Raw genomic sequence first — 25,777 nt, 5'->3', positions numbered from 1 at the left:
ATTTATCTATATGGTAAGGTACCGATAACGATTAATATTTGCATTATTTCAAAATTTGGATTTAAGAGTACTACAAACCGGAAGACAAACAAATGTTAACTTCCGGGTAAATAACTGGAGGAGAAAACACGTGTAACAGTCGTCCCGTTGTTAGTTCTGTGGATAGTTGCATATTTAGTCTACATGATGGAAGGAAAGCTACCACAGAAGAAATACTACAGACAGAGGGCACATTCCAACCCGATGTCGGACCATATAGTTGATTAGTAAGTTTAGATACACGATATGAAGTTATTATCAGCTGATTATCATTATGTACATGTAGTCAGTAGTGTGTACTATATGTTGTTCAGTTGGCATTGAATACTCTATAGCCTACTTAAAAGTGACGAATGCCTTTCCACTTCAACAGAAGTTAGACATGTACTGCACAAAACACAGGAACACGACACGTTCCTATGACCAGAGACATATACTAGTATATAGTATATAGGTCTCTGCTATGACCAAGAATGAAAAAATAACCCTATAATATCACAGGTACAGTACAGGTCAGGAACTAAAGTTATAATGAAATTGTCTAATTTTAATTTGCAATATCATTTCTTGTCTATTTATGCACCGAGACAACATTGGAATCGATTATAAAGCGCTTTTTAAAAAAAACACCCGTTTCTGGTTGTTATAATATTAGAGCTTTAATTATAACAACCAGAAACTGGTGTTTTTTTTAAAGCGCTTTATAATCGATTCCAATGTTGTATCGGTGCATTAATAGACAAGAAATGATGTTACAAATTAAAATTAGACAATTCCATTATAACTTTAGTTCCTGACCCCAAGTACCTGTGTATATTATACCTGTATTGTAAGTGTTGTAACGTGCACAGGGGGAACAACGGAGCGGTCACCCATCCAAGAGCTGACCACGCTCGACGTTGCTTAACTACGATACACAGATACGACACTCAACCGCACAGCCACAAAAGCTAGCTATTGGACTATGCAGCTGAAATGCCGATATCCCGGAACCAATGTCACAGTGTAACAGGAGAGGAGAAAATGTAGCGGCCAGACAGGGGTTCGAACCCGGGACCTCTGAACACTAGCCCGATGCTCTACCAATTGAGCTACCTGGTCACCGATGATCGACCCAGTCCAGTCCCGCTACACACCTCCCTCCTTTTTTCCAACTCATCGCCCTCGAAGACACACGAGACCCTTATACCACCACCGTGGGTATTTAAGCTGGGCGCCAATTTTCTAACAGGAGAGGAGAAAATGTAGCGGCCAGACTGGGGTTCGAACCTTGGGCCTCCGAACACAAGCCGGATGCTCTACCAATTGAGCTACCTGGTCACCGATGATCGACCCAGTCCAGTCCCGTTACATAAGTGATCTAAAAAAATGTGGGAGCTGCACATTGAGGTTAATTTTTCATTGTGTCATAGAACGCGTCAAACCCCATTGTAATTTGTTATAAGATAAACATTCATTGAAACTGTTTCAATAAATGTAGTAATGGAGATATTTAGTTTTCAGCCACAGTTTATAGACAATTATTGTGGCATTTGTATTTATCTAATAATGATGATCACAAATGCATACATAATGTACCATGTTTGTGATTTGTCCTACGTACACTATTTATTGATTCTATAGTCCCCTTAGTCCGGACACCATGGATTGGTCAGAGTATTACCCAGAGTTTTGTAAACCTCCTCCAAACAGCAAACATGACGACAAAGAAGATGAAATGAGTGGAAAGGAGAGACTACCTAGAGTTGAGTTTGCTGATATAGGATGTGGATATGGAGGCTTATTGGGTAATATTGCTTTAACTATTTAGTTTTTAGTGTTCAATGATAGGTAAATTAAACGACTGTCAGATGCAGTTATGACACTAATTTTGATATGCAAATTAAGTGTCTTCAGTGACCACAGATTCAGTTTATGTGTCTCAAATATATCTGAAGCTAGCACATTTACAGCTAGCACAGAAATGGAAGGTGTATAGTTAATGCCCCTGATTTTTATCCTTGGGGAAATTATTAAGTCAATCTGGAAAAATAGTCTGGAATTGAACAATTTTGATAGTTTTGCACATTAATGAAATGAAGAGGAAGTTCATGTATTTCTGTATGAATTGATTTAGATTTGATACAAAAAAAAACAAAATATTTATGTGTTATGTGTTGGTGCTTTATAAATGTAAGTATTGATATAAAATGTATATATAATTTGTATTAACTTCTAACCCAGAGCAAGTATATATAGGTGCTTATTAATTTGTAGTGTAAGTTTTCAGTGCTTAGGTAAGGTGTAAAATGGTTATCAAAATATATCTGTCTTGGGAATCTAAGTACTTGTTTGATTGTGATTCCTTGTATAACATGGTTTCCAGTACATATAATACCCAGATTTTGTTAAATATAAAAAATTAATGACATTTAATATTTCTTGTTTAATTTCCAGTCCAGTTATCTCCTATATTTCCTGATTCCTTGATGTTAGGAATGGAGATACGAGTGAAAGTGTCGGACTATGTAAAGGACAGAATCAAGGCCTTGAGGGAAAACAGTCCAGGAAAATACCAGAATGTTGCATGCATCCGAACAAATGCTATGAAATTTTTACCAAACTTTTTCCATAAGGGTCAGGTAAGTTCACCAAGTTTAGTCAACGTTATTTAATCCATGCATCATAAAATTACAAGGTACAAATCCTCCAAAAAATGTTCTAGTATTCAGCATCACTATTGCCAGTAATATAATCTTGGCAATTCATACATGTATGCTGTACGAAAAAAAGTATATCAGCAACTTAAAAGTTATTGTTGGCCGTGATTGGTTTCATGATTTCACAGTAGTAGTGGTGGTATTGTGCTTTTACCTAGTCAGTGCATAGTATCACTCAGGGACAGGCACCTGTACCTCTTCAATGGGGGGGTTATGATAAAACTGTAAAGTGGAAACACATGATTTTCAAGTGTAAAAGTGTACATTGTATTTATAATTATACTGTGATACTACCATAAAGTTACTATCATTAAGGGTGATAAGCCAATTGATTTTGACTGATTCTGTGTCTTGTTTAAATTTCAGCTTTCTAAAATGTTTTTTCTGTTTCCTGACCCACACTTCAAGAAAACCAAACATAAATGGAGGATTATAAGTGAGACACTTTTGGCGGAGTATGCCTATGTCCTGAGTATTGGAGTATGTGTACAGATTTGCCTTTTTCTCGCTAAGTGTATTTTGTAGAATTTCTGGCTTTATAATTGCTGATATATTTATACAATGTTTTGACAATATTTGTATGAATATTTTCTTGTAAATCAAGCTTTTGCAGGGGACATTAAGTCTAACATCGTTGGTAGCCCATGCCTATGAAAAAATGTGATGAGGCTACTGTGGGTTACTGACCATGTTAGTCATATTATAGAAGAAGTAGCACAATGTAAATATATTTCTACGTTACATGGAAAATATGGGTAAGGTGTGTAAAATATAGAAAGGTCGATTGTGAAATGTTGCTTCCATGAAATGTAAGTAATAAGAAATCTACAAAGGCGCAATCATATACAGTTTCACTTGGTTGTAATACAAAAGCACTTCATGTACATACACATGTATATATTTAATCAATGATTTGAATTGTGTTGCACACAGTTGTCGGGATAATGTATATAAATCACTAGATAGCTATTATTCTTGGAACAATGTTAACAGGATATGCATCAGTGGAACTTGGCAACTAATATATTGCTTGCACTTCTGTGGTTTAGAAAAGTAATGTATAATTGTGTGTTTACAGGTTGTTTTGTATACTATCACTGATGTGTTTACAGGTTGTTGTGTATACTCTTACTGTGTGTTTACAGGGTGTTGTGTATACTCTTACTGTGTGTTTACAGGGTGTTGTGTATACTCTGTGTGTTTACAGGGTGTTGTGTATACTCTTACTGTGTGTTTACAGGGTGTTGTGTATACTCTTACTGTGTGTTTACAGGGTGTTGTGTATGCACTTACATTTGTACTGTGTGTTTACAGGGTGTTGTGTATACTCTTACTGTGTGTTTACAGGGTGTTGTGTATACTCTCACTCATGTCTTTACAGGGTGTTGTGTATACTCTTACTGTGTGTTTACAGGGTGTTGTGTATACTCTTACTGTGTGTTTACAGGGTGTTGTGTATACTCTTACTGTGTGTTTACAGGGTGTTGTGTATACTCTTACTGTGTGTTTACAGGGTGTTGTGTATACTCTTACTGTGTGTTTACAGGGTGTTGTGTATACTCTTACTGTGTGTTTACAGGGTGTTGTGTATACTCTGTGTGTTTACAGGGTGTTGTGTATACTCCTACTGTGTGTTTACAGGGTGTTGTGTATACTCTCACTGATGTGTTTACAGGGTGTTGTGTATACTCTCACTGATGTGTTTACAGGGTGTTGTGTATACTCTGTGTATTTACAGGGTGTTGTGTATACTCTGTGTGTTTACAGGGTGTTGTGTATACTCTTACTGTGTGTTTACAGGGTGTTGTGTATACTCTTACTGATGTGAAGGACCTCCATGATTGGATGGTACAGCACTTTGATGAATTTCCCTTATTTGAGAGAATTACTGATGAGGAACTGGTAAGACATATACTATCTTCTTGCTATTCCTTTGTTGGACTTATTACCTAAAATGTATGCACACATTTTGACGTATTTAAAAGTCCAATTGGTTCTTGACCCATTTTGAACCATTCTGCCTGTCACTATTGCAATATTTTCAAATTGTATGCATGATGATACATAGAGTTATGTCCCTTTGACACTTTAGGATGTATATTGTTCTGTCCCTTGGTTTCTCCTGATAAACAGTGTGGATATTTATTAAAATTAAGTATATACCGTATTTGACCTAATAAGGGCGCCTGCCCTAATAAGGGCGCCCCTACCTTTTTTCAAGGAAATAAATCTTTGACTGAGTGTCAAAATGGTGTTCAAAAGTAATAATTGATGTGAAATATTTTGCTACTTTGTGTGTTCAATTTTCCTCAGCAAATTAAGTAACTGGAACACATGTTTTCGCCACATTTTGTGTATTCCTACAGGCTACAGATGACATGTCAGTGCAAAGAGCACCCAAAACTAAACACACATACAAATAATAACTTACCATCTTTATTTGAAGATAAAGTAAAGACTTCATTCTTGTTGATAAATAACTTTTGTTCAGAACAGAAAGCTAGTAAAAGACATTGTAAATCAATTATGAGGTCAAAGAAAACGATGTCTGATATGATCTGGGAAATCACCTGTTTCTATAAATAGAACACAAAAGAGATCCATTTGAACATCAATGGTGGACCACACGTTCTCTGGTCTAAAGATCAGCTGGCATGGTTTACAAGTTTACAGGAGTATTCAAGTGATGTTTAAGCTTAATATATGATAATGAATAGATATCTTCATCTGGAATATTTTTATGACTGAATATTTTACCGTTTCCACAACCTTGGGTATTCTGCTATAAGGTATAGTCTGTTTCATAAAACTTCAGAATAACTAATCTTAATAAGGGCGCCCCCACTGTCAATTACCCGCGCCCTGCGCCCTTATTAGGTCAAATACGGTACATGTAATGTATGATTTAACAAATACCTTTTTATCTCTGAACAGAAGTCAGATATTGTTGTGGAGAAGTTATATGAGAGTACTGAAGAAGGTCAAAAGGTCACCAGGAACTGTGGAGATAAATACTTGGCTGTGTTCAGACGAATTCCGGATCCTGCAGTCTTAAGCACATCATCACTACCACCAAGTTGAATGTTGTTAATAAATGTCAGTGTTGAATAGCTGATCTTGCTTATTTTTTTACACATAATGGAGTATGCACTCTGCCCATGCTTTTGTATGAAACTGCATGGTGTCAGGTTAAATGGTGATGTGAACATAACATATTAATTTAGGTCACCGTATCAGAGGCCAAAGGTCAGAGTCATTAGGTCAAGGGACATATTATATCCAAAGCTTTAAAGGTCAATTTTTTTTATCTGTTCACTGAAAAACATTTTAGCTATGACCTTATGAAGCAAGGTTGATAGGAATTAAAAATTCATGAATCAACTATTAAAAGTTTATGGTTACTGGATCAAAGTTCATTTCACTGTGTCAAAAAGATTTTGGTCATTGTGTTAAAGTCATTTGGGTCCAAATTTCAATACATTTTGTTAGGCTAGCAAATTTAGGCAGATTGAACACGGACCAAGAGTCGTGCTCAAATTGATTATGTTGCATATTTTTGAGTGTATAAATGCAACCATGACTTTCTTTGCCATGAACTGGATATTTGGCAGGGAAGGATGTATAAAAGTTTGTGCAAAAATCTGTGGAGAAGGTGTTGTAGAAATTGTCGCGAAAGAATTTGGAGAATAAATATCCCATTAAATATGCATAGTTAAAGGTATTTGTGTGTTTGGAGACATTAAATGGAATTCCAAGAAGCTTAATGAATACTACAAATATCAAAATCTCAGTAATTTATGCAAGTTTATAAGTTTTGTTTAAAAACGTCTAATACTTTGTCTTAGTCGATGCACTGTAGATTTATGGAATGTTTATGTTTTCCCTGTACATCATATTTTGAGAAGAGAATTAGATAAAGTGGAGTTGATAGTTGAGGATTTTTTCCAATCTAACGCATGCACTGAATCCTAATACGGAATGCCACAGATACCAGAGGAATAAAAGCGCCTGTTCCTGGTCTGATATGACACGTATATATGACGATCTGTCTACGACTAATTACCTGTAAGTACAGGAACGATAGTCCCCCATACTCCATAATGTCACATTTTTGTTTGTATTGTGCTCAATGAAAATATCTCTACACGCGATGCAGAAAACAAAGTACATGTAGAAAAATAATGAAACAAAATGATCCAGGTATCCAAATGGACAGGATATGTCCCCAATTCTACAGGAAACACACATTTAGTGAAATTAGCAACCGTGATCGGCGAAGCGAAGCCATGTTTATTTTCAGTAGCTATATACAGGTGACAACGATTCATAGAACATTTTGATAGAAACATATTCAGCGTTGCTAGTAGACGACGTTGACAAACCACATTACAAACACGGTATACTTGTACACATGGTTGTACAGACCACAGGGGCTTGGCTTGGCACGAGTTTCCGGGGGGGGGGGGGGGGGGGGGGGGGGGGGGGGGGGAGTGGGGGGGGGGGGGGGGGATATGGGCCACGTCACAGACATGGGGGGATTTGCACACATGCTGACTACACAAATACCGGGTACTTTTACCCATGTTAATAATCTGAAAGTGAGAATTGTGCACGTGTGAGAAATAGTAAACGTTGTGGTGCAATACTGAAGCTTACTGCATGTACATGTACATTTGTATCTATATTACGTAGAGTAATACCCCCAGAAATGAGAATCCAGTATTAATTAAGTAGACGCAGACAAGTGTACAGCAGAAAAATATGTCATTAGGCGTAAAACATCTATCTATAGTGGTCATACGAATAGAGACCATAACCAGGGATACTAATACTTTACTCTAAAAACATGTATAATTCGACCTCTATTTCCCAACATTTAACCGGCTTTGGTTGGTAAATCGGAGAAACTCTTTTGAATTATTGTTTTTCGTTATTATGCAAATATTCCCGCATTCCCATGCAGTTCCCACCTACATATACGTGTACGTAATGCTCAGTGGCGGAATTAGATATAAAAGTATAGTTTGTCTGGATTTCCCGTCATTTCTAAACTTTGGTCTAAGAGCTTCAATTTCAATTTCTTGATTAGCTTACAATGTATATACTACATACACATACAACGTACATTGTATATAATACTACATACACATACAACGTACATTGTATATAATACTACATACACATACAACGTATATGTACATTGTATATAATACTAGATACACATACAATGTACAACGTACAGTTACACTTACAATTTATATACTACATCTACACGTACAACGTACATTGTATATACTACATACACATACAAGTTATAATACAACGTACATACAATAGTATATCCTACATGTACATACACTAACACTTTATATGCTACATACACTTACAATGTATATACTACATACACATACGATGTATATATACTACATATACATATACAATGTATCACATTTCAAGATTGTATTGCATACAATATCACCTCCAATGCTTTTGCCTACAACACATACCAATTTAACAGAAAATCTATATGATTGAAACATCCACTTCCTCAATTTCTTCGTTGTTATGAAAACACCTGTCAGCTTCTCCTATCCCTCCGCCCCGTTTGTATATTCAAAACCATTGATATTTAACAAGCTCTATTTCTTTGTATATTCCTGTAGGGAGATGAGCTGTTGCTTGAGAAAATACAACCATATCGTCTGCATGCACGAGTAAAGCTATGTTGATTGTCAGTACATATATATGTCTATTTATAAACAATATATATTTTTTATTAAAGCTACTTCAAAATCATTTACATACAATTGTCTAGTACCCGTGACAAAATTTCCCCCTGGAAAAGAAATTCACCTTTGAAAACATTTAAATAAGCCATAATATATATGCAGCCTTTAACACCATCATACAGTGATATAATTTTATGGTCACCAATTTACATTTTGCTATCTAGTCTTTCCTTAATCATTTTTGTCTATCTATAAAGTCAAACGTCTTTTTGTTAATCCATAAAACAGCAGTATATATTATAGTCTTTTGTCTCGTTTTAAAGTTTTGTTTAAGTCAAAGTCTGAAGGACAAAAATAACTAGTTTTTATTACATTCAGGCCTTCTCGTATATGTTTAGATATCTAAACCAGTTTCTATCCGAAAAAAAGAACGGTCGATGATGTCAGGGTCATTTTTGTTTTCAAGTGTTTAATGTAACATTGCGATATAAGGATATATAAGTAAATACGTATAGTTTGAAATTATGGTATTTGCATATCAACTTTCACTTTCACTCTAAAAAATACGCAACTACGGCTAATGTTAACATTGGTCGACACACATAGGCCTACGGCTAATGGTCAATGTACGTTGATACCGTGTGGTTTGTTGCTGTACGACTGATATGAAATGTAACATGTTATATAATCTGAATATAAACGCTGTTGTGTAGATTCTTTTTATATTATACAATCCACCATGACAACTTGTACAGCATTAGGACTTGGTTTACGACGTGCATGGATTCAATCACAGGTACGTACGTAAACGTAGGTATTGTTCGTCACTATGTGTGTATGGTGTGTGTCTTAAAGTGTATGCGTGTATGTACTCAGGATATACACACGGGTAACACGTTCTACCAATAAGAAGATATAATATTCCATGTAAAATATCCCGTTATGTATACATACCTTGTTTTTATAGTGGATACAGAGTATCTTATATGGTTATCTTATTATTGATAGAACGTATTACCATGTGCCAAGAATGTGTGGTGGCAGGGACAAAGGAAAATTGGGCTATAAGGAGAGGAGTATATTGCCAGACATGTGCGATAAATACTACGTGAATTTGCCCGAGTTTCAACGTGTACATGCAATCAATGTGTAAACACGATTGCGAGGCATATTTGACAGGTCAAGTTAAACTAGAACGAATATTCATACTCGGCCAATAAATTGCTATCTCTTCATGACGACAGCCATCTGTCAGAAATCGTCCGTTCGTCGTCCAGAATACATTATTGCAGTTAAAGTTATTGTATCTCGCTCAAACAAATATTATTATAGGACTTTATCAATTCAATGATATGGCAAATACGTATCACTGTTTTGACATTGCATGTTATTGAATCGGTTAACATCTTAGATGTTCGTTTAACATCTTAGATGCTAATTTTTATGTCTGTAACATGTACTACATAGTACATTGTAGGTAGCCCGAGTTTCCTCTGACCCTGACACCAGACTTTGACACTATGACAGCGGTAGCTATACCTCCTTTGACACTGCCTCATTTAAGAAATAATTGTTGTTGTTAAAAAAATAATAATTATTTCTTATATTTACATTTCAAAACTATTTTTCAACGTAATCTTTGAAAAAAAATCGTAAGAAACAGTATTCTACGTTTGTTATACGTAGTGACGAAACAGCTGAATGATCGATGTAACAGATAGTTCCAATTTGGCGGGAAAGGTAATCAAGTACACAAGTACACAAAATATAGTTCCACACAAATTCAACCAATTTATCTATCTCCGCTTCGATCGGAAAAATTGGCAAGTTCAAACGAAGTGAATGCAGTGAAAATATAAGTTTTATTAGTTTGATAAATTTCCATATTTCACTGGCAAAAATGCAATAAAAGCCCCTACTACTACTAAATATCAACAAGAAGCAGACGCCTTGGGTTTATGCACGCTGGTTACCCCAACAATCCAGTTTTGCTTGCTCTGCTATCTATCTTCTGTAGCCAGACTTTCCCTAGTAGGTTGTTCGGATGCACTCCATCTGCATACAGGTTAAAGTTGTGATACTTCCTGATCTTAAGTCTCCCGTCTTTTCCACAGCGGTATTTAGATATGACATCTAGGTCTGGTGAGAAAGTTGGGAAGTGACTTTCAAGGTTGTTGCTCAATTGTCTTATTCTATTTTTTTATGATGATGATTTGATCTCTTGGGTTGACAATACGCCCTGTTTCTCGTCGTCTTTGTGCTAGTTCCATATGCTGATTGAGTGTATTGGTATCTCTGGTATGGTAATCTTGTCCTGGCTAATTATGACGTGTGTATTATTTCTCTGAGGCTGATATATATTTTGTTGACTGTCCTTGTAACTGACTTGTTCTCTTTTATCAGACTCATCACTACATGTAATATTGAAACGAGGGACAGACAAATACGTTTTTCCATCCTGCGGGATTTTCAATCGTCTGTGCAATAGTTAATGCATATATACATGAATGTGCGTCTTTTAAGTAACAGGTCGACGAAACCATATTTAGAGAATTTGCCACAGCCGTGAATTTTATGTGTTTTTGTCGTTAATAAATTAATGACTATGATTTTACCAGCTCTAAGAACACAATACAAGATGACTCATGTTCCCTATTAATGCTTTCAATGAATGAGTAAGAATACAAACATATAGCGTTTATACTATCAATATGGCATCATGTTGCCAATTTCCATTTGGCCACATATATTTTTCTTTGCTTAATTTGTTTTCTTGCATATAAATGCGACACTAAACAAGTTAAACTGATTTAACGTGGACAAGGAACTGGAAAACGAGAGTGTCGTTGAAGCTCATATAATATAAAATACCTTTTTCAGACTCTAAAGACTACACAACGCATTGTGCGTTTATTGGCTTATGAACATGCTGTATGTCCACGACAATCACAGAAGTGCCAATCTACTTATACGCAATCCATGGGATTTGTGACGTCATCTAATCCAGGTGTTCGACTGGGCGTGGACAAGTCCGAGTGTCTAATGGACGAGGACATCGCTGTCAAGGTCACAGGACTGTCTCCTAACGAAAGAGTCACTGTCCTTGCAACCACGGACCAAGACGGAAACATTTTCTGGTCACACGGCTTGTTCCGCGCCAATGACTGTGGTCTTGTAGACCTGAGTACTGATTCACCCATCAGAGGAAGTTATGATGGTATGATGTGAATTTCACACACTAGTACATATATATATCTAGTCATTATCAGTAATTTGCACGACAAACGTTTTTTTAGGTTACCTGACAGGAAGTGACTTATTTGAATCGTCTTTTGACCGTCCTCATGCATCATCAGTCCGTAAAGAATTTACATTTTCTAATTCGTTTCATAAGCCCTTGAATCATATTCAATAAAATTTTGCAGAGACCTTCAATGGCCAAGGGTCAATCAAATTGTGAAATAAAAGTATCTGATCTCTGTCAAGTTATCTCTAGGGGTCTGAGCTGTGGAGAAAACATGGTCAAATTAACCGAAATTTCGCAACTCTTTCTTCGAAAAACGGTTGATAACAACACTTTTCATAGATGGATTAGTCTATAGATGTTTTACAAAAATTGTGAATTTCATGACCATAGGATATCAAGTTCCACCTCAGGAGAGGTACAATTTACCGTAGTTTGCATAGAAAACTGACATTTTGAGCACCATTCCTTTGGCTGGAATTGCCATTGAAAAAAAATCTGAAGTTGATATTAATTACCAGTATGGGATGTCTGGTTGACGTTATGTACCTACTAGCTCTTACTGACCCCCAAGGGATGATGAGCGAGGCCAAAACGGTCAAATCGATTGAAATTTTATAAAATCCTCATGAAGACACATAATATAGGATTAACTGTTGCAATGTATACATTAGCAAATAGATGACGGTCTTAAGGTGCGTTTCTAAAATAGAGAATTCCATGACCTCGGTGTCTTACATTTCCCCCTAGGAGAAGGTAACACTCACTGTAGTTTTTACCTGTTAAATAACCATTTAAGATAATCCAAACTTGGTTAGAATTATTAGTATGGGATGGCAGTTTGATGGTGTGCCCATTGTGACATACATGTATTGGCCCTGAGTGTTTTTGGAGATTTACGTCCTCGTATATTTGGACCAAGTCCTCCTAGAAATGATACCTGTACACAGCCAATGTTTCTTCACGTGAATTTCACGTGAATTTCATGTGAAATTTTTCACGTGAAATTCACATGAAAAATTTCTTCTTCACGTGAAATTCACTTTTTTTACCGCTTTTCACGTGAAATTCACGTGAAGACATATTGCCTGTATATAACAACATCCCATCGACAATGTCTTACAACGCCTTACAAAGTGATTACTAGCTGGATATGGAATGATAACATAATCAAATAAGTACATATAGGGTAATACATTGTGACGAATTAAAACAATTCAAATACTACGTCTACACATGTAAAATACTGCTCAATGAAAGACTTACCCGGTAGATCTGGAGTAGAAAATCGTCCTTGATTTCCTTATCAATCGCATGCCACACAAATGTTGTTGTTCTCTCAGTGTTGTATTCACCTGTAACTTTTATACGGTCCATGTATTTGTAAAATATCCGCGAAAATGTGTTATATATAACTATTCTCATCCACAGAGACTGATCCTATGGGTTTGATTTGGAGCATGGTGGCAGCACCATGGTTACCAGCACACACGAGAATGTTCCAACCCAGAGCTATCAAACCTAGGATAATCACCTTCAGTGTCTTCCCAGAGTCTGATAGCCCTTCTGACTACCTCAAAGACAGAACAAAATTATTAGCATCGATTGAACACAAAAGATGGTACAAATCTTCCAACACAAGACGAATTCCTATCGACCATCCACGACTACAGGGCACTGTTTTCCTACCGGAAGGTAACTTTTTCACTATGATCATTTCCAGTTATTTGGTATTTCTCACTTTTCCCTTTATCTCTACGAAGCGGAAACACTTCACTACGACTTTTATAATAGTTTCATACAAATGTTCACATTCGTCGTCACGAAGGTGATATGTCACTAACTTGTTGATACAAAATATTGTTGATCAACTGTTTGCATTGTGAAAGTTTCCGCAATTAACATAAATATTTAGTGGTCTTTCACCTTCTTAAGCTGCTCCGCCCCTAGCAGTATTAAATCGAATATTTATGATAACTCTAACTCTTTCACATAAACCCAATTATTTATAAACACCGGTAAGATGAATCCTAATGATAGGCGGCATATATTCAATGTAAAAGCGCTCGGCAGTTGCCCAATAATTCGTAGATACTTTTCTTAACTGAACTTACGTTTATAACACGTGACAAAACCACCAAAGCGGTAGAGATTGTTGTTATTGTTCTCATTTGACATTACTGATTTTCACTATTTTCATTACGTGTCTCACTAATTTTCACTACCTCATTAAGTGTCTTGCTGATCTTCACTTTCCCATTAAGTTAATCTTGCTGATTTTCACGTACTCATTAAGTGTCGTGCTGATTTTCACGTACTCATTAAGTGTCGTGCTGATTCTCACGTTTTCATTAAGTGTCTTGCTGATCTTTACTTTCTCATTAAGTGTCTTGCTGCTTTGCACTATTTTCATTAAGTGTCTTGCTGATTTTCACGATATCGTCAAGTGTTTCCTTATTTTCACGTTCTCAATAAGTGTTTTCCTGATTTGCACGTTTACATTAATTGTCTTGCTGATTTTATGTAATTGATTGTTTTCGCATGCTCATTACATTTGCTGATTTTTACGTCCTCATAACTGTGTTATGAAATTCTCATAAACTGGTGTCTCCTTAGTAAAAGATTTCTAAACGAATGTCAGGTCTAGGTTTGAGTACATATGCTAATGAAGTTGTAAGCCATACTGACCATGGACACCAGGAAAACAACATGATGAAATATAAACTCTTTTATGCGATACAAAGACACACAAATATATGTTGTATTATTTTTATTTCCATGGTAAGTTCATCTGTTTTTTCTCCCATAATCTAATATTTATCATAAACTATCACTGGAAAAATACTGTATTGATTTCATTCATGAAAAAGTCGTTTTTTTTAATGTTTAAATTCAAACCAAAAGTTTTTGTTTACTTGTACGTAAAGTTTCTCAACTAAATTAGGACTATCCCTGTAACCACTAACCTTCTACAGAGAATCGCTGCTTTGTTTCGTTCCTATTTTTAAATATCGCTTTTTTGAAAAAAAATGCGGTTTTCTTCAAAAAGTCTTGATTTCGAGAAAATAAACATAAAAAAGCACAGTGAGTTTTGCAGCAGAGCAAATGGTCGTGCATAGATCATCTATGTCAATTTCCCCTATAATCGGTTCTTTATTGTTAGACCATGTCCTATCCCCTTAAGTCTATTGCTGATTTTCACGTTATCATTTAAAAAGTTGTTGTCCTGACTTATTACTATAGATAAAGCTACAAAGAAGTTGTACGCAAAGGTGGTCATCATAACGGTGATCTGTTTCTTTTTTCAATAGAGCTACTATTTCCCCGTATCTCTGCAGCATCCTAAAGCTATCGGTAGCCAATCTCTTTATGACATGTTTATGACATGTTTATGACAAGGTAACCATTTCTGTCTGTCTGTGTTTTATAAACGATATGTTTCAATTATTTACAGTCATTTTTTATGCTACATAAGTGGGGTGTTTATTGCCATCGTCTGTTTCGAAGGCATTACGTAATCTGAAAGTAGTATTTTATACAATAATACAACCCACAGGGCCGGGTCCATTTCCGGGAGTCATCGATATGTACGGCGGCCTAGTGCCGATTGTGGAGGGACGAGCGGCTCTCCTTGCATCCCGGGGGTTCGCCACGCTGGCCTTGTCTTACGTCCACGGGAAGGGTCTGCCGCAGACGATGGTAGACTTTGAACTCAACTATTTCGAGGTGAATATAACGACCACTTCAGAAAGAAAATTATTTTCTTTAACAAATCGCAAATAGGGAATAAAAAATGACTGGCATACCTATTTTATATACACGTAGAAATTCATCGAAAACAAGTAATTCGGTGGTCTTATTTTTTAATTATCATTAATGCACTAATTCTGCTGTTATATTTGGTATACAGGAAGCGGCGAAATGGTTTGCCAGTTTACCGTCAGTACGTTCAGATGGTCTGGGAGTATTGTCTTTGTGCCTTGGAGGAACCATGGCAATGTGGATGGCGCAGACCATTCCGAATGTATGTATACTTTTATATTTATAGCACATGATAGTTTAACCTCACAGACCGGGAATAAGAAAATAACCTACCTGCTGTTACCCACTGCGTTTGCGAATAAGGTATTTTGACCTTTCAGAAATGATGAATTGCTTAGTGCCGTCGACATGGGTACACCAAAGTAAAACTGCTTAACCCATCCAGGACCAATGCTTTCTTTTTAATTGCTGTTATTATTCCCCTAATACCTAACAACTTGATGAGCGTCTTTGCAAACCTATTATATTGTAACTGTAACTGTAACGGTTATTAATTATATTAAGTATGCTGAAATAATTACAATATTTGGTGATGAGGACTGGTTTGTCCGTTGTCAGCATAAAGTAAATGCGTGAATTTACAATGTTTAGGCCACACCAAATTAATCAGTTATTCGTCGGGAATCCCGCTCCGAAAATGTCCATCTCCAGAAAAAAATAAAAACAAATTTTGCCGCGCACCCTTTTCTTCCGTTTTCCGTTTTTTCTCGGTCATTTATAACACACATAGACGCTTGAAACAAGAGTCGTATAAGCGTCTCGTTGATTCCGATGAATAATAACAAAAAATGGAAGACAGAAACCGCGAGGGAAGACGAGATATAGGTCCACAACTAAATAGATAATACAAGAAACCGACTTTGGGCATACTTTTAGTATTAATATGGGTGTTTTGATAGTAAGTGTATATAGGGGCGCAGCTGCACAAATGTCTAACACGGCCATCGATGCCAACGATGTTGCGATTTATTCATCACGCAGCGCAGCATCTAGCTGCGATAACGTAGCTCTGGACAACGGACGGACAATTTCTGACAGATGGTCGTCGTCAGAGCTACGATTCCCTTCCATTGCTCCTAATGTTGCAAAACAGTGAACCTCGAAAATGCTACAAATAGCGGATATCGTTTAACTTTGGAGTAATAGTTAGTATAATTAAGCATTTCTAATACTATTTTGCAATCTACGTAGCCTACCGTCTAATATGGAAATCTTTAATTCGCATATTCTGATATTATACTGCTCGGAGTTGTCTCCGTGATCCGCCATGATACTTCTCGAAGAACTCTCGCGAGGATGCTGACCCAAATATGGTTCCCGTGACTATATATGGATGAAGCTACTACGATAAAATATACATAGAGATATTTAACCAGTTTTTTGTAACTCTTGTGAAGAAATTAAAGCGCATCTTACTTTGTGTAGTTAAACAATTTTAGAATGAATTTACCTTCCTCACCGAGGTACAAAATGTATATAACTCCGAATCTGTTTATCTGTTGAAATCTCGCGGGAAATCTCATTAGCATCAAGTTATTTTGATTTCCTTATAAGGAAATTTACCTTTACGCTTGTATCAAAGATGGCGGTATGTTTGAACTGATATTTCCGTGTGTCTTGCTCGTTTTGGATTTTACCATTTATTCTCAAACAATTGACGTAATGTGCAGGTTTGTGGATTGAATATTGATAATAGATACAAGAATCATCAATTTACATATGTTTTTTTTTATCCGAGAAAATTATAACCAGAGCTTAATACTGTCCGATGTGAATCACATTGAATCACATCAGGGCTTGCTACACTATCGGCAATGGGAGGGCCTTCATACCCTGCCGGAGAGCAGTGTAGGCAGGGTATGAATATTCGTTCAACGCAGCATCCGACATGCCCTTCGATAATCTGGAGAAGATTAAAATATCAGCTACGCCTTTGAAACTTGAATCGATAGAAATATCTTATAAAACCATCGCCCTGTCTGTGTGTGCAGAGTTGAAATGTAAATTTGTTGTAATATAATAATCAGTATTGTTTTCCGTCTATCTTCCAGGATGTATACAATTTCACTTTGAGATCTAGTATTGCAATTTATTGTAATGTGGTCCAGAGTAATTATTATAGTTCATTTACTTCCTCTGTTCTGTTTAGGTATGAGATTACTCATTATGTACATTTCACTGCATTACATGATAGAAAAATGTAGCTTGATGATATTTTGTTATGGCTATTTCATATAAGTAATCATTGTGGGGTGGGTGGAAAATGGGTTGTTTGAGTCAACTATTTAATACTTCACATTTAATGTGAATTCTTCAAAAACATTTCTCTCATTCCCCAATATTCTGCTTTTTTATATGGTATTTTTATGTTATTTTTTTTTTTTTTATAAATGACACAAGCATAATTTTATCCAGAAACAGTATGTCCATAAATAGTTGTTGCATTTAAAAAATGAAGTTAAAAAAAAAAAAAAAAAATATCGCTCGCACGACATCAGGACCCTCGCCTCTTAAAATCTCTAAATGAAATTTCCGGCAAAAAATATTAAAAAAAAATTCGCTCGTTCGCTCCCTTTTATTTTTCCAATTTCCCAAAGAACAACTCATTACTTTGGAGTGGCTTTACGTACAATAACAGTGTAGCAGGCTTTTCTTTGAGAAGTCCATCCTCCAACGACTCAGTCATACTAATAATGTTATTTATATACATGGTATGGACGTATTCTATGGACATAGAGGTTACACAACGAGTGGTTGTTGTGTGTGGTATTTCTTTCACTCGAGTTAGTTATTTTTCAAAAGTTACATAAACTCCAGCTTCTGGTGTTTTTGTAACTTTTAAAAGATAACTAACGAGAGTGAACGAAATACCAAATACAACAACCACGAGTTGGTGTGACCTGTTTCTACCACAATAGAAAAGCTTTTCTGAGGATGAACTGACCTGTTTTGTGTCAACTTGTGTTCTTTTCACAATATCAGGTGTGGTGTAAGGATATGACCTAAAAACGCATTTAGAGTTTATTCCACGTGTGGTATAAACTGATTGTTATTCAACAGTTGTAATGATCATTCCATAACTTCCACCTATTGTGGTAGAAACGTATATGATAACTAAGTAGTCAGAAACTTGTTTAGAAAAAAAAATTAACACCATTGATTTGCATTGATCGAGGAAAGTGATAAGAATCTTCATGTGTATTCTGTCATTTTGTCGTAGCGGATTCATTTCACGAGTTTGCACACTAGCATAACTCTTTACTCACAACACATTCTGATCGATTTATTACCCTATACTGAAGGCAACGTAAACGCCAGACGTTCGTTTGACGACATTTATTTACGACGTCATACTAGTGTTAATACACAAGTATCATATGGTGTTAGTGTAAAGACGAATTTCATAGCTAAAAAGTCAAGCTATGTGATATATATATATATATATTATAGTGCGTCAGTTTTGCTATGAAATCGGCCATAGATCTAACAGAACTTTTAAATTGTACAGTGTAGATAGTCTTAAGATTGACTAACTTCTTTATCATCTTGTCGCAGTCGGTAGTGATGCCATGAACATTTTATTTTGACATGAAATGTTACTCTCGTTGGCGCACTGGTAAATGCAGATGGATCTCTTATTATAGATCCGAGCAGTCGTCAATATCAACGGGATGCCATATACTCACCGGTTTTGGACACATAATGGAGTGGATATTGGGTGCAAAACAAGGTAACTTTGGAATGGCGTCAAATGATATACTTTTTGTACATATATTTGTAGCTTTGTACAGGGTCAGAAAATAACACATTTATATGCGTACTGTACAATTTCTAATATTCGTGAGGGATTTTATTGCACTATGTTCGTGATCATTAAATACAGAGCAAAACTAATTACAGGGCGAATGTTTATATATATACAGACACACCAAAATGTTTACTCAGAATGTTTACAAGTCGGTGTTCCGCGAAATTTAATACCCGCGTACTAGGTTCGACTGGGACAACCGCCAAGTAGTAGCCCCGTGAAATGTATCCACTATTCAGTATGAATTTCGTAATAGATATAGAAAAAAATCTTAAAGAATTATCCAGCGCAAAAACAGCTTCAAATTCAGTATACACTTGCATTTTCTTCATTTTCTAGAACTGATAATTCACTTATCCAAACGAACAACGAGGGGATGTCGGTAAAGTACATGTTTGTGATCCATGATGACTCGTATTTAAAGGTAAGTTTTGATTCACTGACCACGTAACAAATGAGAGATCACTAAAAGTAAAGTGGCCTAACAACCGGTCAGTGACCAAATAATATACAGACTACAACCAACAACAGACGAAGAAATATACTGATACTTATATTATAATCAAAGAACCAAAGAGAGGCCGCAACCTTAATACTGAACGAATAAGTAATGAGGAACCACTTAACTAGCAAAACAACCAATGAGCGATCACTGGATACTGACAAAATAACCAACGGGAGACAAACTAATTTACTGGCGAAATAACCAATGAGCGACCACTGGATACTGACAAAACAACCAACGGGAGACAACTTAATATACTAGCGAAACAACCAATGAGAGACGACTTGATATACTGGCGTAACAACCAATGAGCGACCACTAAATACTGACAAACTAACAAATGAGAGACCACTTAATGTACTTGCAAAACAACCAATTAGCGACTATCAAATACTGACAGAATACCGGTAACCAACAAGAGACCACTAAAATACTGGCGAAACAACCAATAAGGAACCACTTAACATATCTAAAAACAACCAGTTAGAGACAACCTAAAAGATAAAACAACTACTTCATACGCCAACCAAGCAAACACTGAGGACCGAAATATTTCTCTAATCATTACTGTACAAATACTTGTTGTATGTTATATATCATGTCGCATTCATTTTATCCCAGAGGAGTTATCTTACCTTCTTTCGAACTTAGCTCACATTGTTTAGATGTTACTACTCTACTGTTTTTATGAAATATCCTTACTTAGTTCAGCTGTAGAGTGATCCGAGAAAATAATTTTACTGTTGTAGCCGTGGTCACATGGCGCCAATCTCCTCACAATATCGGGTGGCGATGATCTAATGACCCGGATGGAACATAATGTCCGACTTTATGAGGAATTCATGCCACAAGATTACCGCAAAAAGAAGACGGAATTTGTTGTATATCCAGGCGCAGGACACATGATACAGTTGCCAAACACCCCCTTATGTCGAGTGGTCGGGGGAGCTGACAAGATACAAGAGGCTCTAAACATGACGAACCCGAAACACCAGTATAGTGAGTTCGAAGTTACTGTTTTCAGAAAAAAACAACAGTTTAATTATAGTATATACTTTATCATCACAAACATCAAATTGCATTAGTTGTACCAGTGTTATTTGTATATCATTTTAATGTTGTTCTTATATTAAACAAATCGGAATCCTTCGCTGTCATTGACTGTCTATTCTTGATATGATAGTCATTCTTTGTAATAAGAATTTAACATTTAAGGATTTGAAATTTCTTTACAGAGCTAGTGCTAGAACAAATAAGTGTTCATACCAGGAAGTGGTCGTTAAGATATGTTTTTGATCTATACATTTTGTTTGTTTACCTTTGTATGATTTAGAAGCATTGCAATTGCATTTTGTAGGCCATTATGTGTTTATCATATCCCTTTCATTTAGAAGGGCCAAACTAATAACTTCTTAGAAATGCTTTATCATTTGCGAATTATTCTATGTGAATGCATTTCCTGACGCATTGATTTTTTTAGATAACTTCTTGCTCTCTGGAGGATATCCGAAGGAACACGCCGCGGCACAACGGGACGCCTGGCAACGATCACTCAACTTCCTCAGGAAACATCTGTGGTGAAGGAAGGACCCAGCAACCTAAAGGTTGTTCCTCAAGGTCATAGCATCAAAGCCAGGTGCGAGTTGTACACGAGCGCTATGACTTGTGGTCAGTTAATAGTGAAAAAGTATATCTGATCATTTTCAACTAAACGAAATCCTACAATAGTCTAATTGACACTGCAATTTAATGATTTTTGTTATCTCAAATTAACGCTGATATTTGTTATTAATTCATATGAATAACATTGTAATTGTAAAATGTTAAAAGGAAAAAAAATGAAAATATATTCAACTGTACGGAAAACTAGTGTGATATTCCCACAGAACATGAATTTGACTTAAAAGCAATATTAGGCAAGAACTTTTTCTCTCTGTTAATATATCGTAATCAGGTTTGTCACAGACGTAGATGGATAAAGCATATATTTCAAGGACTATTGCGTTGTCTGTGATCATACAGGACATGCATACAAATTGTACTGTACGTCTGAAACATAATAAGATTTTAAATGAAAAGTGTAATCAAAAGCTCGGTCTTTAAGTAGGAATTGTCTCCCATAGCACATACTTTCTGGATTGCGCTTGCTTTCCTTGTGCACATTGATACCCCTCAAGTTATTTCCTTTTTACCAAGACATAATTTTTAGATCATCATTTCTAAAGGACCAAGGTGAGCTTATGCCATACCGTGGCGTCCGGCATCCAGCGTCCGTCGTCCGGATTCCGGCGTTTGTCGTCGGTCCGTCAACAATTGAACTCTCCTTCTTAGCCACTGATAATAATTTAACAAAATTTTGTACGAAGCATTCCTATGTGGTTGGGATTCAAATTGATATAAATTATGGGGCTGACTTCCCAGGAGCCTGCGAGACAGGGCTGGAAGGGGTCTGTTTGCCAATATTGATATTAAAAACTTCTATGGAACTAACCAATGTCTGACGTTGATATTTAAGTAGTAACATCCCTAGGTAGCTGAGATTCAAATTTGTACAAATGATTGGGCTGACACCCTAGGGGTCTAGGGGGCGGGGCCAAAAGGGACCCATTTGGCAAAATTGATATTAACAACTTCTTTTCTGGAACTAAGCAATGCATGAAATAGGTATTTCAGTGTTAACAACCCTAGATGGCTGGGATTCAAATGTTTACAAATGATGAGACGGACCACTCAGGCGCTTGACGCGCCTGGCCAAAAGGGGTCCATTTGGCAATATTGACATTATTGACTAACCATGTATAGAATTGCTAGGCATTTAAAGGTAGACACGTTGATGTTGTAAAAAGGCTCGGGGGTCTTGCCTTACCCCTGAAATCTTAGTTCCTTTATTATATCTTTGAAACCGTGGAGATCCCTATGCCATATCCATATATACATTGTAGCATTGTTTGGCATCATGGGATACATACAATCACGCTATAAAAATGGGTCCCTGGTGTCTTTCCCCAGGGCCTCAGTTTCTTTGTTATATCTCTGAAACCATTCATATCCCCACATCATAACCATAGCATTGCTGAACATCAAGAGATCAACACAATCCTGATGCAAAAATAGCCTAAGGAGTGTTTGCCCACCCATTTTGGTTTCTTTAAACACAATTATGTTGATTCTGGACTTCGTTCCTGGTTTATATTTTTGAAACAGTTGAGATCCCTACTTCATAACCATGTATAGCATTGTTAGACATCAACAAATAAAGCTATTAACAAATCGACTATGAACAGTATTTTGACGTTTGGTCAAATCTACAAGGTGAGCGATACAGGCCTTCTGTGCCTCTTGTTTATACTTATCGTAATGTTTGTGCATGTACCTGGAACTAGCAGGAACAAGCGAGTTTGTTTAATTATTGCGATAGGGGAATCATGGTGAAAAAAATCTTTTTAAACTATATCGAATTCGTTTTAGCTTTACTACGTATCTCGCTCCGAAAGAATGGGAAATTTTCGTTACATATGTTCAAATGTTCGCTTCTATGATTTAGTGTTTTTAATCAGGAAGACTATGTTGCACGGAATCGTTGAAAGAAAAGCAAAGTTTATTTTATCAGTATTTGATAAAACTACGGGTTATTGAACTGAACCTCATTTTTGTAGTCTTCTATGTACATGTTTGTTTTTATAATTAATGTTATTGTATCAACTGTTACTGTATCCAATAAAACACGTGTGTCTGAAAAAGGTATTTAATGTTGTAATATTGATTGTACTGGGTTCAGAGACCTTGGTATAGCCATATGAAATATAGTGTCAACGAGACACTAACAGAGGGAAACAAAGAAAAGCAAGAGAGAGCTTACACTGCAGACAGGAAAAGGTAAAATGGGCAGAACAACCTTGGGCTCTTAAACTGACTTATTCTGCAGGAAACTGCTTTAGTTGCCTCCAGAGATCATCATTCAGTTCCCCTGCGATCTTCGTTCAGTTCAGTTCAATTTTTTCGCTCATTTATCTATTATTTAGAGTGTGGACTAGAAACTCGACAGTAGTGATTGATATTGATAAAGTCTTCATTTAATGACCAAAACTCTTTATTTTGTTCGTGCATGAGACGATATAGGGATTAGCATTGTTAGGGTATAAAGTCGAGGACTTGTTCAAACACGTGTTTCAGTAAACTTGGACACAAATTATATTCTATACTGACATACAAAATAACGGATTCTGGATATTCGATTGGTGGTCAATAATATACATGTACAGGTATGCTAATTATATACATATCAATGCATCAAAACTGTTTGATCACATTCAGTTTATACTACACGTGAAATAAACGCTAAATGGTTGACCAAGCGCCCTTTGAAATGGAAACACGCTCAAGATCGTGTTTTTTTTTTTCTTATCTTCTGAAAATTAACAAACGAGAGTGAAAGATTTATCGAGATACTGTTTATACTAACAGCAGGAGAAGTGGTCAATTGGACCACATGATTGTATTAACCAGTACAAATATTGATGATATTTACATGCATTCTAACAAAGCTAATGTTTTGCAACATGCAGAAAATGGTAGAACTCGCAGGTCATATTTCCTTCACCCATATATCGTCGTGATTTCAGATATAATAGAAGCGGATCTAAATGATGTTGATGGGCATTTTGCAATACCCTAGCACCGGCGTCCCCTTATGAAGAGATGTTAAGATCAGTATTGAAGTAATTGAGTTAGAGGATTGTATGTTATGATTAGTTGAAATACATAATTAATACTTATCATTGATTTGTATTTACAACTACACTATACGTCTTTCAAGACCGTGTTCATTGTTGATTGTATTTATGAACACAGCGTGATTACTGAACTCCAATATCACCACATGCTCAAAGCACCACACTGCCAACTGTAGCACGCCTTATAACAGGCTGCCACGGATGACCTGGCATGAACTAACGTCGCGTTACTCATTACCGCTCACTCGGCTGTACACATAGAAAAATCAAAGCACGCTTCTTAGGCTGGGAAAAATAAGCGACTCGCGCTTAGTGCCACATGATCTTGTGAGGAGCGAGTATATTTCTATTCACGGTGATCGGATTTTGTAAATTTCACAAAATTACTGGACGCAAGAAAGTAGTCCAGCTTCTAGAAGGCTATGACGAACCTTTTGGGAAAGAGTTGACACGATCAGCCGATGGTAGTGTCACTGACACAATATGTACGTTTTTGATTAAGTGCCCCGAATGTACAGCCCACGTCAATTACATTTCATTCTATGGACACAAAAACTAGGACATGAACCATGAAGAAATATTTCCAGTAGTTCGTGCCGGAAGGGCAAGACTGATAGACCTTTGTCCAAGGACACCTTCAACTAAGCAGGGCAATGTACACATTGTGGAAAAAGGGCCAGAGTAAATCTGCTCCTGCTTGCATACGTTAAAGAGAGCAAAGATAATATTGACACACATGGGTATTGTGGTCACGAACATCATTTCGAAATCGTATGTAGCAGCAAGAATAAATCTAAACAGACTGTGATACATGTCTGAAAGTCCTTTGTACGACACATTACACTCATATCGATATAAACATTATACCGTTAGTGATTCTGGCGTCGAACGCTAAATCTGCATTGACCTCCGTGTCTGTGAAGAATTAGCTGCTCCAAACCTCAACCATTTGTTAATGTTGTGGCTAATGGACTACGCTGCCTAAGGCTTTACATTGGCATTGACACAGGCTCTGGCCGCAGAAGTCAGATATTGTTGTGGAGAAGTTATATGCGAGTACTGAAGAAGGTCAAAAGGTCACCAGGAACTGTGGAGATAAATACTTGGCTGTGTTCAGACGAATTCCGGATCCTGCAGTCTTAAGCACATCATCACTACCACCAAGTTGAATGTTGTTAATAAATGTCAGTGATGAATA

At 36.5% G+C, this 25,777-nt stretch overlaps 2 protein-coding genes across 5 annotated transcripts; both read left to right on the top strand.

Annotated features, from left to right (window-relative positions):
- The first annotated feature begins 58 nt into the window (after positions 1-58).
- Positions 59-25,777, top strand: LOC117335378 (tRNA (guanine-N(7)-)-methyltransferase-like). Of its 4 annotated transcripts, none has more exons than XM_033895340.1 (6): positions 104-266; positions 1,663-1,826; positions 2,476-2,660; positions 3,105-3,218; positions 4,539-4,640; positions 25,602-25,777. In XM_033895340.1, exons 1-6 carry the CDS (start codon positions 184-186, stop codon positions 25,746-25,748), a joined length of 795 nt encoding a protein of 264 aa, XP_033751231.1. In that variant the 5' UTR covers positions 104-183; the 3' UTR covers positions 25,749-25,777. The 4 variants fall into 4 exon arrangements, with proteins under 4 accessions (XP_033751228.1, XP_033751231.1, XP_033751230.1 ...); XM_033895339.1 differs by lacking the exon at positions 25,602-25,777 and adding an exon at positions 5,673-5,846; XM_033895337.1 differs by lacking the exons at positions 4,539-4,640; positions 25,602-25,777 and adding an exon at positions 3,884-4,510 and having other exon boundaries at positions 59-266.
- Positions 9,105-23,569, top strand: LOC117335375 (bile acid-CoA:amino acid N-acyltransferase-like). Its single transcript, XM_033895334.1, has 9 exons — positions 9,105-9,263; positions 11,348-11,684; positions 13,143-13,406; positions 15,268-15,437; positions 15,622-15,735; positions 19,178-19,263; positions 19,681-19,765; positions 20,596-20,845; positions 21,327-23,569. Exons 1-9 carry the CDS (start codon positions 9,207-9,209, stop codon positions 21,425-21,427), a joined length of 1,464 nt encoding a protein of 487 aa, XP_033751225.1. The 5' UTR covers positions 9,105-9,206; the 3' UTR covers positions 21,428-23,569.

This window comes from Pecten maximus, chromosome 10, assembly GCF_902652985.1.
Source record: "Pecten maximus chromosome 10, xPecMax1.1, whole genome shotgun sequence".
Classification (NCBI taxonomy): domain Eukaryota; kingdom Metazoa; phylum Mollusca; class Bivalvia; order Pectinida; family Pectinidae; genus Pecten; species Pecten maximus.
Note: the sequence above shows the minus strand (reverse complement) of the source record. Positions and strands in the feature narration are given on the sequence as shown.

What these genes read in the sequence shown, in the direction of transcription:
- LOC117335378 (XM_033895337.1), top strand. Translation starts at nt 184, where the DNA reads ATGATGGAAGGAAAGCTACCACAGAAGAAATACTACAGACAGAGGGCA. An exon ending in TCGGACCATATAGTTGATTA is followed by an intron (nt 267 to 1,662) that starts GTAAGTTTAGAT and finishes TTGATTCTATAG; the next exon opens with TCCCCTTAGTCCGGACACCA. An exon ending in ACTTTTTCCATAAGGGTCAG is followed by an intron (nt 2,661 to 3,104) that starts GTAAGTTCACCA and finishes TTTAAATTTCAG; the next exon opens with CTTTCTAAAATGTTTTTTCT.
- LOC117335375 (XM_033895334.1), top strand. Translation starts at nt 9,207, where the DNA reads ATGACAACTTGTACAGCATTAGGACTTGGTTTACGACGTGCATGGATT. An exon ending in TGGCGCAGACCATTCCGAAT is followed by an intron (nt 15,736 to 19,177) that starts GTATGTATACTT and finishes CTCTTATTATAG; the next exon opens with ATCCGAGCAGTCGTCAATAT. An exon ending in GAACCCGAAACACCAGTATA is followed by an intron (nt 20,846 to 21,326) that starts GTGAGTTCGAAG and finishes TGATTTTTTTAG; the next exon opens with ATAACTTCTTGCTCTCTGGA.